Source organism: Octopus bimaculoides, chromosome 3 (assembly GCF_001194135.2).
Source record: "Octopus bimaculoides isolate UCB-OBI-ISO-001 chromosome 3, ASM119413v2, whole genome shotgun sequence".
Classification (NCBI taxonomy): Eukaryota; Metazoa; Mollusca; class Cephalopoda; order Octopoda; family Octopodidae; genus Octopus; species Octopus bimaculoides.
Genome location: NC_068983.1, coordinates 90,208,328 through 90,220,408, shown reverse-complemented (window position 1 = coordinate 90,220,408; position 12,081 = coordinate 90,208,328). Strand labels below are relative to the sequence as shown.

Here is a 12,081-nt window from a genome sequence, read left to right as displayed (position 1 = left end):
ATAAGAGGTGCAGCAATATCAAAGGAAGGTTAACTAGGAAGTTAGTTTTTGTATGTAGCAGATGTTCAGGAGCTATAAACACTGTAAATGTGCAGAAAACAACTTCTGCTACATTCCAGGAAGAAAAACTAGAAGTGGTTGATAGCTTCCGCTATCTAGGTGACCAAGTTAGAAGTGGGGGAGGGTGTGCTGAAAGTGTAGCTGCTAAAATAAGAATAGCCTGGGCAAAGTTCAGAGAGCTCTTACCTCTGCTGGCGATAAAGGGCCTCTCTCTCCGAGTAAAAGGCAGACTGTATGACGCATGTGTACATAGGCTCGCAAGGAATGAAGCCAGTATCCTCCGATGGATGTGTAATGTCAGTGTGCATACTAGACAGAGTGTAAGTATCTTGAGAGAAAAGTTGAACCTAAGAAGCATCAGTTGTGGTGTGCAAGAGAGACGATTGCATTGGTATGGTCATGTGGCGAGAATGGACGAGGATAGCTGTGTGAAAAAGTGCCACACCCTAGCAGTTGAGGGAACCTGTGGAAGAGGTAGGCCCAGGAAGACCTGAGATGAGGAGGTGAGGCGAGATCTTCGAACATTGGGCCTCACCGAGGCGATGACTTCTGACCGAGGCCTTTGGAAATATGCTGTGCGTGAGCAGACCCGGCAAGCCAAGTGAGACCTTAATCCAAGGCCTCTGCCAAGGATGTAGCCAGCCCACTTATGAGTTCTTTTCCTTCATTGGACACTAAACTTCACTTGCGAAGACCTGTTGAGGCAAGTGAAATCGAAATTGAACTAAATTCGATGACTGGCACCCATGCCAACGTCGTCTCCTTCATTGGACATGAAACTCGGCTTGCGAAGACCTGTTGGGGCAAGCAAAAGCTAAATTGTGATGGCATCTGTGCCCAGCATTGCTTTTCTGGCACTTGTGCCCGTGTCATGTGTAAGGACTTTCGAGCGAGATCATTGCCAATGCTGCTGGACTGGCTCTTGTGCGGGTGGCACGTAAAATACACTATTTGAGCATGGCCGTTGCCAGTACCACCTGACTGGCCTTCGTGCCGGTGGCATGTAAAAGCACCCACTACACTCTTAGAGTGGTTGGCATTAGGAAGGGCATCCAGCTGTAGAAATTCTGCCAAATTAGATTGGAGCCTGGTGTAGCCATCTGGTTCACCAGTCCTCAGTCAAATCGTCCAACCCATGCTAGAATGGAAAGCGGACGTTCAACGATGATGATGATGATGATGGTCATGTGTTTCTGGCTCGTGTGTGTGTGTGCGTTTGTACTTGTCAGAATTATCTATGTACCTGCCTACCTATGTATATATGTACATATCTATATATGAATCTGGATGAGTGTCGTATACAATTAAAGGTACTTCATATAAATATTTAGACGTATAATACTTAAACTGTCCTATGTAACCACCTTATTCCTCTCTTCCAGGTCAACCTGCATTCCCTATTTTCATACCCACTTCATCTCTTGTTGGCTCTTGCTCTGGATATTGTGTAGAATGGGTGAAACTGTGATTCATTTTAATTCACTGAATAAGCTATGCACCAAAGCTCTATGCTAGCTGGCAAGTGTTTGCACTGATCTTTTCAGGTGATGACAAAATATCAACAACTACCATTCTGCCACCACTCACAAGTACTCAATCATCAATGCTGGCACAATGAAAGCAAGGAGTGGGGAAATGTTGGAGCAATACCATGTTGATATGTGTGGTGTTCAAGAAGTAAGATGGAAGTGTGCCTCAGCTAGATTGCTCACAGGTAAGAGACAGAGATTCAAATTCTTCTGTGTTGGCAGGGGGGATGAAGTGGGTGGTGTAGGTATACTGTTAGCAGAAAAGTGGGTCGATAAGGTAACTGAGGTAGTAAGAGTGTTTGACAGGGTAATTAAGATGAGACTTATAAATAAATTAACAGTGACATTTATCTCTACCTATGCTCTTCAGTCTGAGCTGGCTGATAACCAGAAAGACCAATTCTATGAGGTCCTTTGCAGACTACCTCAACGACAAATGACTTTGTTATTGTGGCTGGTGACTTCAATGGACATGTTGGACAGTATCCCCATGGATTCCAGAGAGTGCATGAGGACTATGGCTTTAGACCTAGTAATGAGGAGGGAACAAGACTACTGGGGTTCTGTGATGCAAATGATCTCATGATATGCAACACTAACTTCAGAAAACCAACCAGCCACCTAATCACTTATCAGTCTGGTGGGCACATAATCCAAATTGACTACCTCATCACTAGACAACAAGATAGATGGATGTTTAAACATACAAAGTCTTTCCCAGGTGAAGAGTGTACAACCCAACATAGGTTACTAGTTAGTGACTTCAGAATTAGAGCTGGAAAGACTCAGAGAAATAGACCAATCTGGAAAAGAAGACTATGGAAGCTTCTGACGAAAGAAAGAAAGTTGGGGACATATAGCTTAGAAGACAATTGGAAGTTCTTGTGAGACAATCTACTGAGGGCTACAGACAAAATCTGTGCAGAGTCCCAGCTAGAGCAAGGGTCATGTGGTGGTGGAACAAGGAGTTAGACAGTGCTATAAAAGCAAAAAGACAGGCCTAGAAAGACTGGAAAACTGGTGGAAGAAGAGAATCATCAAATAGCCAAAAAGGCAGCTAGCCATCAGGTTCACATAGCAAAAGGAATAGCAGAAGGTAAGAGATTTGTAAATGTTCTACAGCATGAAGATCAGAAGCATGAGATGTTCAGGATCACAAAGCAGTGTATCAGAGAGAATAGAGATGTGCTGTGTGAGAAATGTGTGCGAATGGATAATGGTATGCTTGCACTTAGTGACTCACAAAAAAGAAAGATGCATGGAAGTGTCACTATGAAAGGTTACTAAATGTGGAAAATGAAGGAAGGCGAGTCTACCAAATATTGAACTAATTGAGGGACCAGCCATTAGAGTTGACAGCAGCATAATAGAGAAGGCAATTAAAGATATGAAAACAGGGAAAGCCCCTAGAGCATCAGGAATCACTGACAAGAATATTAAAATTTCCAGTGGTGTAGGATACAGCTTAGTCACCTGTATAGTTAATCAAGTTATTCAGGAAGGCACCATCCCCAATGATTGGTGTAGTAGTATTATAGTTAGCTGCTACAAGGGTAAAGGTGATGCCTTAGATTGAAACAACTACAGAGGTATTAAACTGCAAGACCAAGTCATGAAAGTTACTGAGAGTGGTACAGCTCAATTCATTAGGAATAGAATTAAACTAGATGAGATGCAGTTTGGTTCTGTACCTGGGAAGAGTACCACAGATGCCATCTTCCTAGTGAGACAGTTGCAGGAAAAGTACTTGACCATAAGTAAGCCATTGTACTTCATGTAAGCCTTCATCAGCATGGAGAAAGCTTTTGACAGTGTTCCCCGCTCTCTTATCTAGTGGTCTCTAAGGAAGTTAGGAGTACAGAAGTGGCATGTTAGAGCTGTACAAGTCATGTACAGTGTGCTGTCAGTAAGATAAGAGTTAGCCATGAATACAGTGATGGATTTAGCATACAAGTAGGGGTTCACTAAGGCTCAGTTCTCAAACCACTCTTATTCATTAGACCTCCAGGCCATAACAGAGGATTTCAAAACTGGATGCCTATGGGAACTGCTATATACTGATGACCTTCCTCTTATCACAGAATCTTTAACAGAATAGGAGAAGAAATTTCAGGTATGGAAGCAAAACCTGGAATCAAAGTTTGAGTGTGACAGCAGAACTACAGGCATGACATCTTCCCGGATGTACATTGCAACTCCACCATGAGTCCTTTCCTCTTGTTAGTTTGAAATACAACATACTTTGGTATATGTACCTCACCATCTGATATATCAGTGTTTAGCTGTGTTTAGCTGTGTTTCTGTTAGTGCCATGCATATTATTTGATTACATGTCACTAAATCACTCATGTATTGGGTTGGTGGGTCGTGACAAGACCCCTGATGATCAGCAGGAATACTGGTGCAATAAATAGGATGTTGGTAGTGGCCATTGGTCTGACATATGTAAAGGCCACCCTGGATCTTTTGTTGTTTGAGGTGCAATACATGTTTCTGAAATTCTGCCTGATGGAGCCAGGTCAGTTGCTTTACAAACCTCTGCACCATCTCTAAAAAAAGACTGTGGTTCAGCAGCTGCTGTCTGCACTGTGCCTACATATTTTTTCCTCTTAGAAGTAGTGTGTGCACCATCCACATATTTCCAAAGTGGAGGCATTTTGTGATCTGAGCTTCTGTCCTTGTTGATTCTGATGGAGTTATTTGTCTTCTCAGTGACAGTTCTCTCTAGTCTTGAGGCAAGTGAAACGAGTACTGCTTGCATGGGGCTTTGAATGAGCAAATCTACAGCCTATCCCAAAGTCTTCATGCCAGCAGGTATCCTTTGCATAGAACTTGCAGACTGTTTGGGCTTTTTTTTAAAAAGTATTTCAAAGCCATTGTCTTTGCAGGTTCTAATTCTTTTTGTTTCTGTTTTTGTACTCAACCTATGACCATCCTCAGTTTGCTTCCTTGTTCGTGCCTTCATCTTCATCTTCATCTTTGGCTTCTGTTTTTCCTGGTGAACTTTTGCTTTGCTACTGTTGTTCTCCTTGGACTTATAGTTGTCCAGAATGTGATGTCTATTTGTTCTTCTCTCACAGCATCACCCTGACACTTCTTGGATTCCATCAAGACACTGGTTTCTTTTTCACCTTGTGTTTTTGTCTCCCCATTGAGTATATTATTAGTAGCTCCATGTGTGGTCTAATTAGAGCATAGGAATAAATTAATTCATTCCTTTTCCTTTCTATTTGAGCCAGGGTCTGATGAAAACCAAAGCTCTTAAGGGTCTCTGCAATCAGAATGTTTGGCAGTGATTCCATAGCTAGCAAGGAGCATTGTTTTATTTTTTTTCAAACTGCCAGTTTCTATGTATTTTAAATCTAATACTGTCTTTGGTGTAGTTGGTTTTGCTGAGATCCATGCTACTGAGAAAAAGAGAAAGAGAGGGCAGGAAGAAGTGGAGAGAGATATGTAGAGAGATAGGCAGGTGTAAAGGTAATCAAGAAAAGTAGAAAGGGAGCAGGTAAGAGACAGGGAATGAGCACAGATAGAGAGGAAAAGCAGAGAGAAAAGGCAAGAGAAAGAGCAAATAGAAAGAGAGAGGGGGGAGAAAGAAAGAGAGAGTAGATGATGAGAGAAACAGAAAATACATAAATGACGAGGTGTAAAAATGAAGGTGAGATGAGGAAATATATTGTATGTGCATGAGCATATATTATTCTTGCATGTATGAGATAACAATGACCAATGACAGTACAGTTTTATATTAATGCATATTTTCCAGAAAACTGTTTCATATTTGAGCAACATCAAAGTCCCTGAGAATATTTGGTGGAGCAGGATAAAGTTTGTCTAGTTTTATGTTCTTCCTCAATGCAACATAGTTATTTCAATTAAACAGGCCATCTGTAAGCTTTGCAATGTGAGTAAAGATTGTTAAAGAGACTCTCTACAATATAACAGACTGGACAGCCTGTTCTGGAAAGTCATTGAAATTGGCATTCATTGCTAAGCCATTAAGAAACTTGTTCCAATTTTAAAACTTTTTCATCTATTCTCCTGTTGTATATATTTGGACTGGTCTCCCAGCATCCTGTTTTTGTTTGCATTGCTGTTATTGTTTGTATCTCACTTGTATTTGCACAAGATATTTATCTGCGTACACTGTCAGACTGTGAAAGCTGGCTCAGTGTATTGTTTTGAAGTCAATTATTCTCTTCTTGATATACCCAAGCCAGTCTGTCACGAGTAGAAGGAAACAAAGTCATATTTTCTACCTCTACAGACATATACAGATATTTGTTTCAGTTGTTTTGTCCTGGTTTTCTCGATTCAGTCACCTTTTCATTTACTACTGTGCTTTTGGTGCCAACCATTCTATTTAGTCACATTTGTATTTTTTTGGACAACACATGCTGAATAGAAAATTTCTAATGTGGAAAGACATAATACAGTATGTGTATTGTATAATAAATAGAGTATAAAAGGAATAAATCATCCTGGAGGATACCTTTTTATCTCACAAATTTGTATAGATGCCAACTATCCACAACAGTCCAATTACATAGTACTCAAGCTTAAAAGAGATACTGGTGCTGGTAACCTTCACTCATTGGGTAGTTGTGTTCCTATTCAGAACTGTAAATATTCTGTAGAGTATATAATTGATAACCAAGAGGAGAGTTGAGATTTATTCACATCCAAAAGTTTCTTTCATTAAAAAGTTTTCTACAGCATATATAACACTGGCCTACATATGTTTCGATTGCAGTAACTGTACATTACTCTGTATGCGATTATGCATCCTAGTCGCTGTAATTTCAAAAAGGCTCCATCACTCAGGATGTTTTCAAAGTGAACTGATTCAAACAAACATTCTGCATTGGTATTCAGTTGAAGGTGATAGAGTTATTTTTTTTTTTTTAATCCAATGGAATTTCGGTCTTATAATCACCTCTACTGGTATTACAGCTAAAGTGTGGGTTTTTTTTTTTAATGTTTTATTCAAATTTCAATTAATTGTAGCAGTTTTTGTTTACATTTTGCTGTATGGAGTACAATATTTATTCAGAGGTATTTTACTTATTTGGGGTTTATACCCTCAATACTATTGCTATTATTATTATTATTAGTAGTAAGGTGGCGAGCGGGCAATATCGTTAGCACACGGGACAAAATGTTTAGCAGTATTTCACTTGTCACTCCATTCTGAGTTCAAATTCCGCCGAGATCAACTGTGCATTTCTTCCACACAAGAGTCACATCTATTATCACCTATTCAATAAGGTTTTGCCTTACTAATCATTTCCCAAGCGATCAAATATACTTTGTTACTATCGTTTAGTGCCTTAATTAGTTTACTAAGGCTAGTAGTATTCATTTTGTTCCTATATCTAAACAAATTTAAATGATTGGCAATTCATTGCTTAATACAACGTGAGCTAGTTCCTATACAAAAGTACTTCTTATTCTCCGAGGTAACCTTACATCTGAATACAATATTTTTATATATACAATTAGAGTTAAGCAGACAGACCCTGTTCCTTGCACAATCACATTCAAAAGTTCTATTTCCATTATCCACTTCAGCTTCACTAAAGGTGATTTCTAAATTCTCCTGTCTATTTACTCTTTCCCACATAGACAAAATTCTGAGTATTGCATTTTTAGGGCTCACATCTTCCACTTCCTGATTAATGGAGGAGTTTGTTTGGGTAGCTTAACTGATTACTTTCTTTCAGTAAAAGTTGCATACTTGTAACTAATAAATAAACAACTATCTTTATTATGTTTATAATAAGCTAAATAATGGATTGAGGTTATTGAAAATTTAAATAAAAGTAACTTGTTCATTCTCTATATTGTGTCACAGGTGCACCAAAATCCTTTCTCACATTGTCTTCTTGCCTAAGTTCCTTTTCTAGCTACACAGTGTACCATGTCACCCTCTCAGTGATATCAATCATCTGGTGCTGTGCTGAACTGGTCTGCAATGTCAGCTTTGACAGTGCTAGATTGCAACAGGCTAAACTATCTGTTAGATTCAATGGCCTTAGTCTCTGTTCTGCATGAGACCTGACTCTGTTGACCCATCTTTCCTCATTCTCCTCCAGCCACATCCTCATCAGCAAGATATTCCATGAGATGTGACCCAGGAACTGGAGTCAGCCCTAGCTGTCCGCCAGAATACAGATGCAAGGCCACTTTCAGGTAGATTGATACATCATTACACCAACACCACCTAGCCTGCCTTCATTCTGCTTTGCAGCCAAACAATAGCGCATGACTCAATTCAGTGCCATTCCCATCTACTGCTACCCCTCTAGATGATGAATACACTCATACTGGAGTGACCCAGCACTTGGTGTGTGTATGTGTGTGTGTGTTTGTGAACTGCAGAAATGCCACCATGGAGCAGTAGTCAATAAATTCAGCCTGCATCCATTATCCTACAATCTTAGCGCAGACTGATTCCCCCAACATGCTGCGCTGAATAACATAATTAGAAGGGGCCTTGAGGCGGCTGGCTTCTCATTTCGACTGGAGCCAGTAGGTTTTGACTACAGGGATGGTAAGTGTTCTAATGGAATAACTCTTTTCCCACTCAAGAGCAGCCTCAGTTGAAGAAGACAGACACATGCAATAATTTCCTAAAATTTTACAAATAGATAATAGCAGCAGCAATTCATCAATTACACTGTTGAGCTGGGCAATGAAAGAAGAATGTAAATATCAACAAAAATTTAGGGGAGTTAATAGTCTCATGCCAAGAGTTTGGTGAAGAGTTGCAGGAGTAGTACAGCAAGACATTTAAAATGAATCTGAAGATCCTACTGTAGTGCCAGTAACACCAGAAATAATTCTTACAATTGAATTTCTTAATAACAGCCTCCCTAATATTATAGAAATCACAGACCAATTAATTGAGAATGAGCCTGAGTGGGAGCACAGCAGCAAAACTAAGAAAGATTTTCTGGTCATGATACCTTAATTTTCTTCAAGAGAATGAAAACATAGACAAGGTTAGATGCATTCTTCAAAAAGAAATAAATTTACAACAAAGGACCACACTCTGGACTTGTTCCAAATATACCATTTTCCTATTTCTCAAGTGCTTAGTGTGTGAAGCAGCGAGTCTATGAATTTTTCAGTGTGCTAAATGCAACAAATTTTATATTGGTAACATGATTCAGTTGATACTTATCAGAATCAAAGAACATCTCAAAACATGAGCATCATCTTTCACAAAACATTGCGAAAAATGCAGAAACATAAACAAGGACATCACTGTTACCATTAAAGCTAAATAAGTTGCATATAAAAGAAGCTATTCCAAAGAAAAACACAAAGTAGCAAATAACAACTGGCTTCAAATGAATAAATGCAAAAGTATACTATGCACATAACTCACAAAACAGTTGACAAAATATGTACAGGTTAAATACTGGGATCAATAAACAGTTTTATCTCCAAAAATTTGGTGCCTTTTGCCAAGATAGAAATTATCATCATTATTACAAACCTTTGATGTTAAATCTCGATGGAAAACCCCTCTCGTGTGAAAATAACGCATGCCATTAGAAATGTCCAGCGCCAAATTTATACGTGTTTTCCATGGTAGTTCTATTTCTTTGTTTGCCAACACTTGATATAGAGCTCCTCCATTAATGTACTGACAAAGAAAAAGAATTAAAAAACTATTATTCTGAGTATGTACCTTTTTCTTTTACTATTATTATGTCGGTGCAGGTTAGTTATCTTTTACTGCAACTTTTTTTTTTCAACAAATATTTTACATATCTTACACTATATAACAAACAATTTATCATGGAGCTTAAAATGTCTTAAGAAATACATATTTTTAAATACTTAATGAATACAGTAAATATCAAATATGCAGGATATAAACATAATTTTTTAATCTTTAATGTGTGCCACTGTTTAGTTTCTGAAGGAATTCATTTAAAATAGGTCAACATTGGTTCAATTCATTGTATCTCCAGATATAATTTCCGTCTTCCATTTTACTTTTATATTGCAGTATCTGCTGTAATTTTTGTTTCAACTTCACTCCCAGGGAATTATTTGACAATAGTAATCTAGCAGAAACAAGTGCAGCTGTTACTGTAACTATGACAAGTTTTATTGCAGTTACTACAACTATTACTGCAGTTATGACTGAGATTAATGCCACTACAGTTTTTATACATAAAGAATACATATATGTGGTAAGAAAATAATACATATGCTCTACTTTTTTTGCTTTGAGTTCAAATCCTGCCAAGACTGACTTTGCTTTTTATCATTCTGAAGGTCAATAAATTATATATAATTAATTAGTAGGATTGATTTGGTTCGCTACACCTACAAGTTTTTTTTACATCAGTCCAATAGAAAGAAAATCATAATTATACCACCACCATTATTCATTATCGAGTGCAGATTAAATATACTGCAATAAAAAGTTTGAGAGCAAATATGGACAGAAGGTGTGAGGGAAAGGAAACATAAAAGAGAAAAATAAATGAAAGAAGCAAGGATCTACAGTATCATTAAAAGAGAAGGGTATCATGGGGGTAGACCAGACAGGAAAGATGAAAGATAGTGATGGATGGCAGAGAGTGGGAAGATGACTGGAAGAGGAAGGTGAGCTCAGATAGAGTGATGCAGATGGCCCAATACAGTCTCTCATATATAGGCTGGGTGAAGGATAGGGAAGGCAGAGTGATGTGAGATAGGGGTATTCAGGGCAGCCATTTATAATTTGTAAGTTTCATGGGTGGGAGAGAGATAAGAGATGGCGGGGTATGAGTGACAGAGAAATGAGATGACTCAATGAATGGGTAGATGAATGAACGAGGGAAAGTGATCAGATAGATCAGGGATGTAAAAAGTGGGAGCAAGTACAGCCTCTGCAGGATACAAATATATGCATTATTTATACACACATATATATATATGCATACATATAGACAAACACATATAAATACAAAAAAACACACATATATGCATAAATAGATATCCCAGCCTCTAATGCTGCCATCATTTCAGTGCACATTTTACATGGGTGGTCAAGTCTTCTGTGACACCACGTATCACCACTTAATACAACCTTTAGCCATCTCCTTTGTAAGAGGAGCATCTTCAGATCAGTTATCACTACTTTCTCTTAAGTCTTCCTTGGTATCCCTCTTCCATGGATTCCACTAACTTGGAGTGCATGGTACATCCTCCATATGTATCACATTTCCATATGAATGCAGCCTTCATTTTTGCCTTCTCTTTTGCACATTGCATCTGATGCCTTTTATACCCAATTAGAAATACATAGGAGCAGGCTTATTTAATTTCTTTTGAGTCTTTGCAAGTTTTCTGCATTCAAATTCCACATCTCACTACTATACAGCATTACAGTTTGAACACATGCATCATATAATCTACCCTTCATACTGAGAGAGAAGGGTTTGTTGCCATTAGAGGTAGTAGCTCCTGGAACTTTTTCAGGCTGTTCTTATTCTAGCTATATTTCCAGAGTAACCATCTCTATTATATCACCTAGGTAAAAGAAGCTATCAACTGCTTCTAGTGAGCCAGCCAAGCATTTAAAAGAATCTATTTGTGGCACCAGTGCATTTGCCATATATCTTATATCTCTTTTACTCTTTTACTTGTTTTAGTCATTTGACTGTGGCCATGCTGGAGCACCGCCTTTAGTCGAGGAAACCGACCCCAGGACTTATTCTTTGGAAGCCTAGTACTTATTCTCTTTTTGCCGAACCGCTAAGTTACGAGGACGTAAATACACCAGCATCGGTTGTCAAGCGATGTTGGGGGGACAAATACAGACACACAAACACACATACATATATATATACATATATACGACGGGCTTTTTTCAGTTTCCGTCTACCAAATCCACTCACAAGGCTTTGGTCGGCCCGAGGCTATAGTAGAAGACACTTGCCCAAGGTGCCACGCAGTGGGACTGAACCCGGAACCATGTGGTTCGTAAGCAAGCTACTTACCACAGAGCCACTCCTACGCCTATATGTGTGTATACATACATACATACATACATACATGTATATACATATGTGCTGGCATATATATACATATACATGAATGCTGATATATATGTATTGGGTTGTCTGAAAAGTTCGTGCCGATTTATAGTAGCTTCCCTTTCGACTTATTTTAGAACATGGTTGAGTCCATAAAATAGGATTTGACTACACCTCCATTCAGAGCACAGTTTAAGCTATCTTTTTGTGGAAGAAGGTTTATGTTCCTATAATCTGTGTTAATTCTGTAACCTTTTAAAATGGAAGATAAGAAAGTTCATTTTCGGCACTTGATGCTTTTCTTTTTCCGTGAAGGGAAAAATGCCTCACAAGCAACCAAAGAAATATGTGCAGTTTACAGTGATGTTTCTTTATCCGAAAGAACTGTACGGAAGTGGTTCGCAAGGTTCTGAGCTGGAGATTGTAGCCTTATTGATAAAGAGCGATCA

General features: G+C 38.6%; 1 protein-coding gene across 4 annotated transcripts in view; it reads right to left on the bottom strand.

The window, feature by feature from the left end:
* Positions 1-5,242: 5,242 nt before the first annotated feature.
* Positions 5,243-12,081, bottom strand: part of LOC106882588 (dual specificity testis-specific protein kinase 2) — an 81,196-nt gene continuing 74,357 nt past the window's right edge. For 3 of the 4 annotated variants that reach the window (XM_052966302.1, XM_052966304.1, XM_052966305.1), the window contains 2 exons: positions 9,094-9,243; positions 5,243-6,220 (listed from right to left, as the gene is read on the bottom strand). In XM_052966302.1, coding sequence (XP_052822262.1) covers positions 6,200-6,220; positions 9,094-9,243 — 171 coding nt within the window. In that variant the 3' untranslated portion in view covers positions 5,243-6,199. The remainder of the gene's footprint in view (positions 6,221-9,093; positions 9,244-12,081) is intronic. The other variant, XM_052966303.1, reaches the window with a different exon arrangement.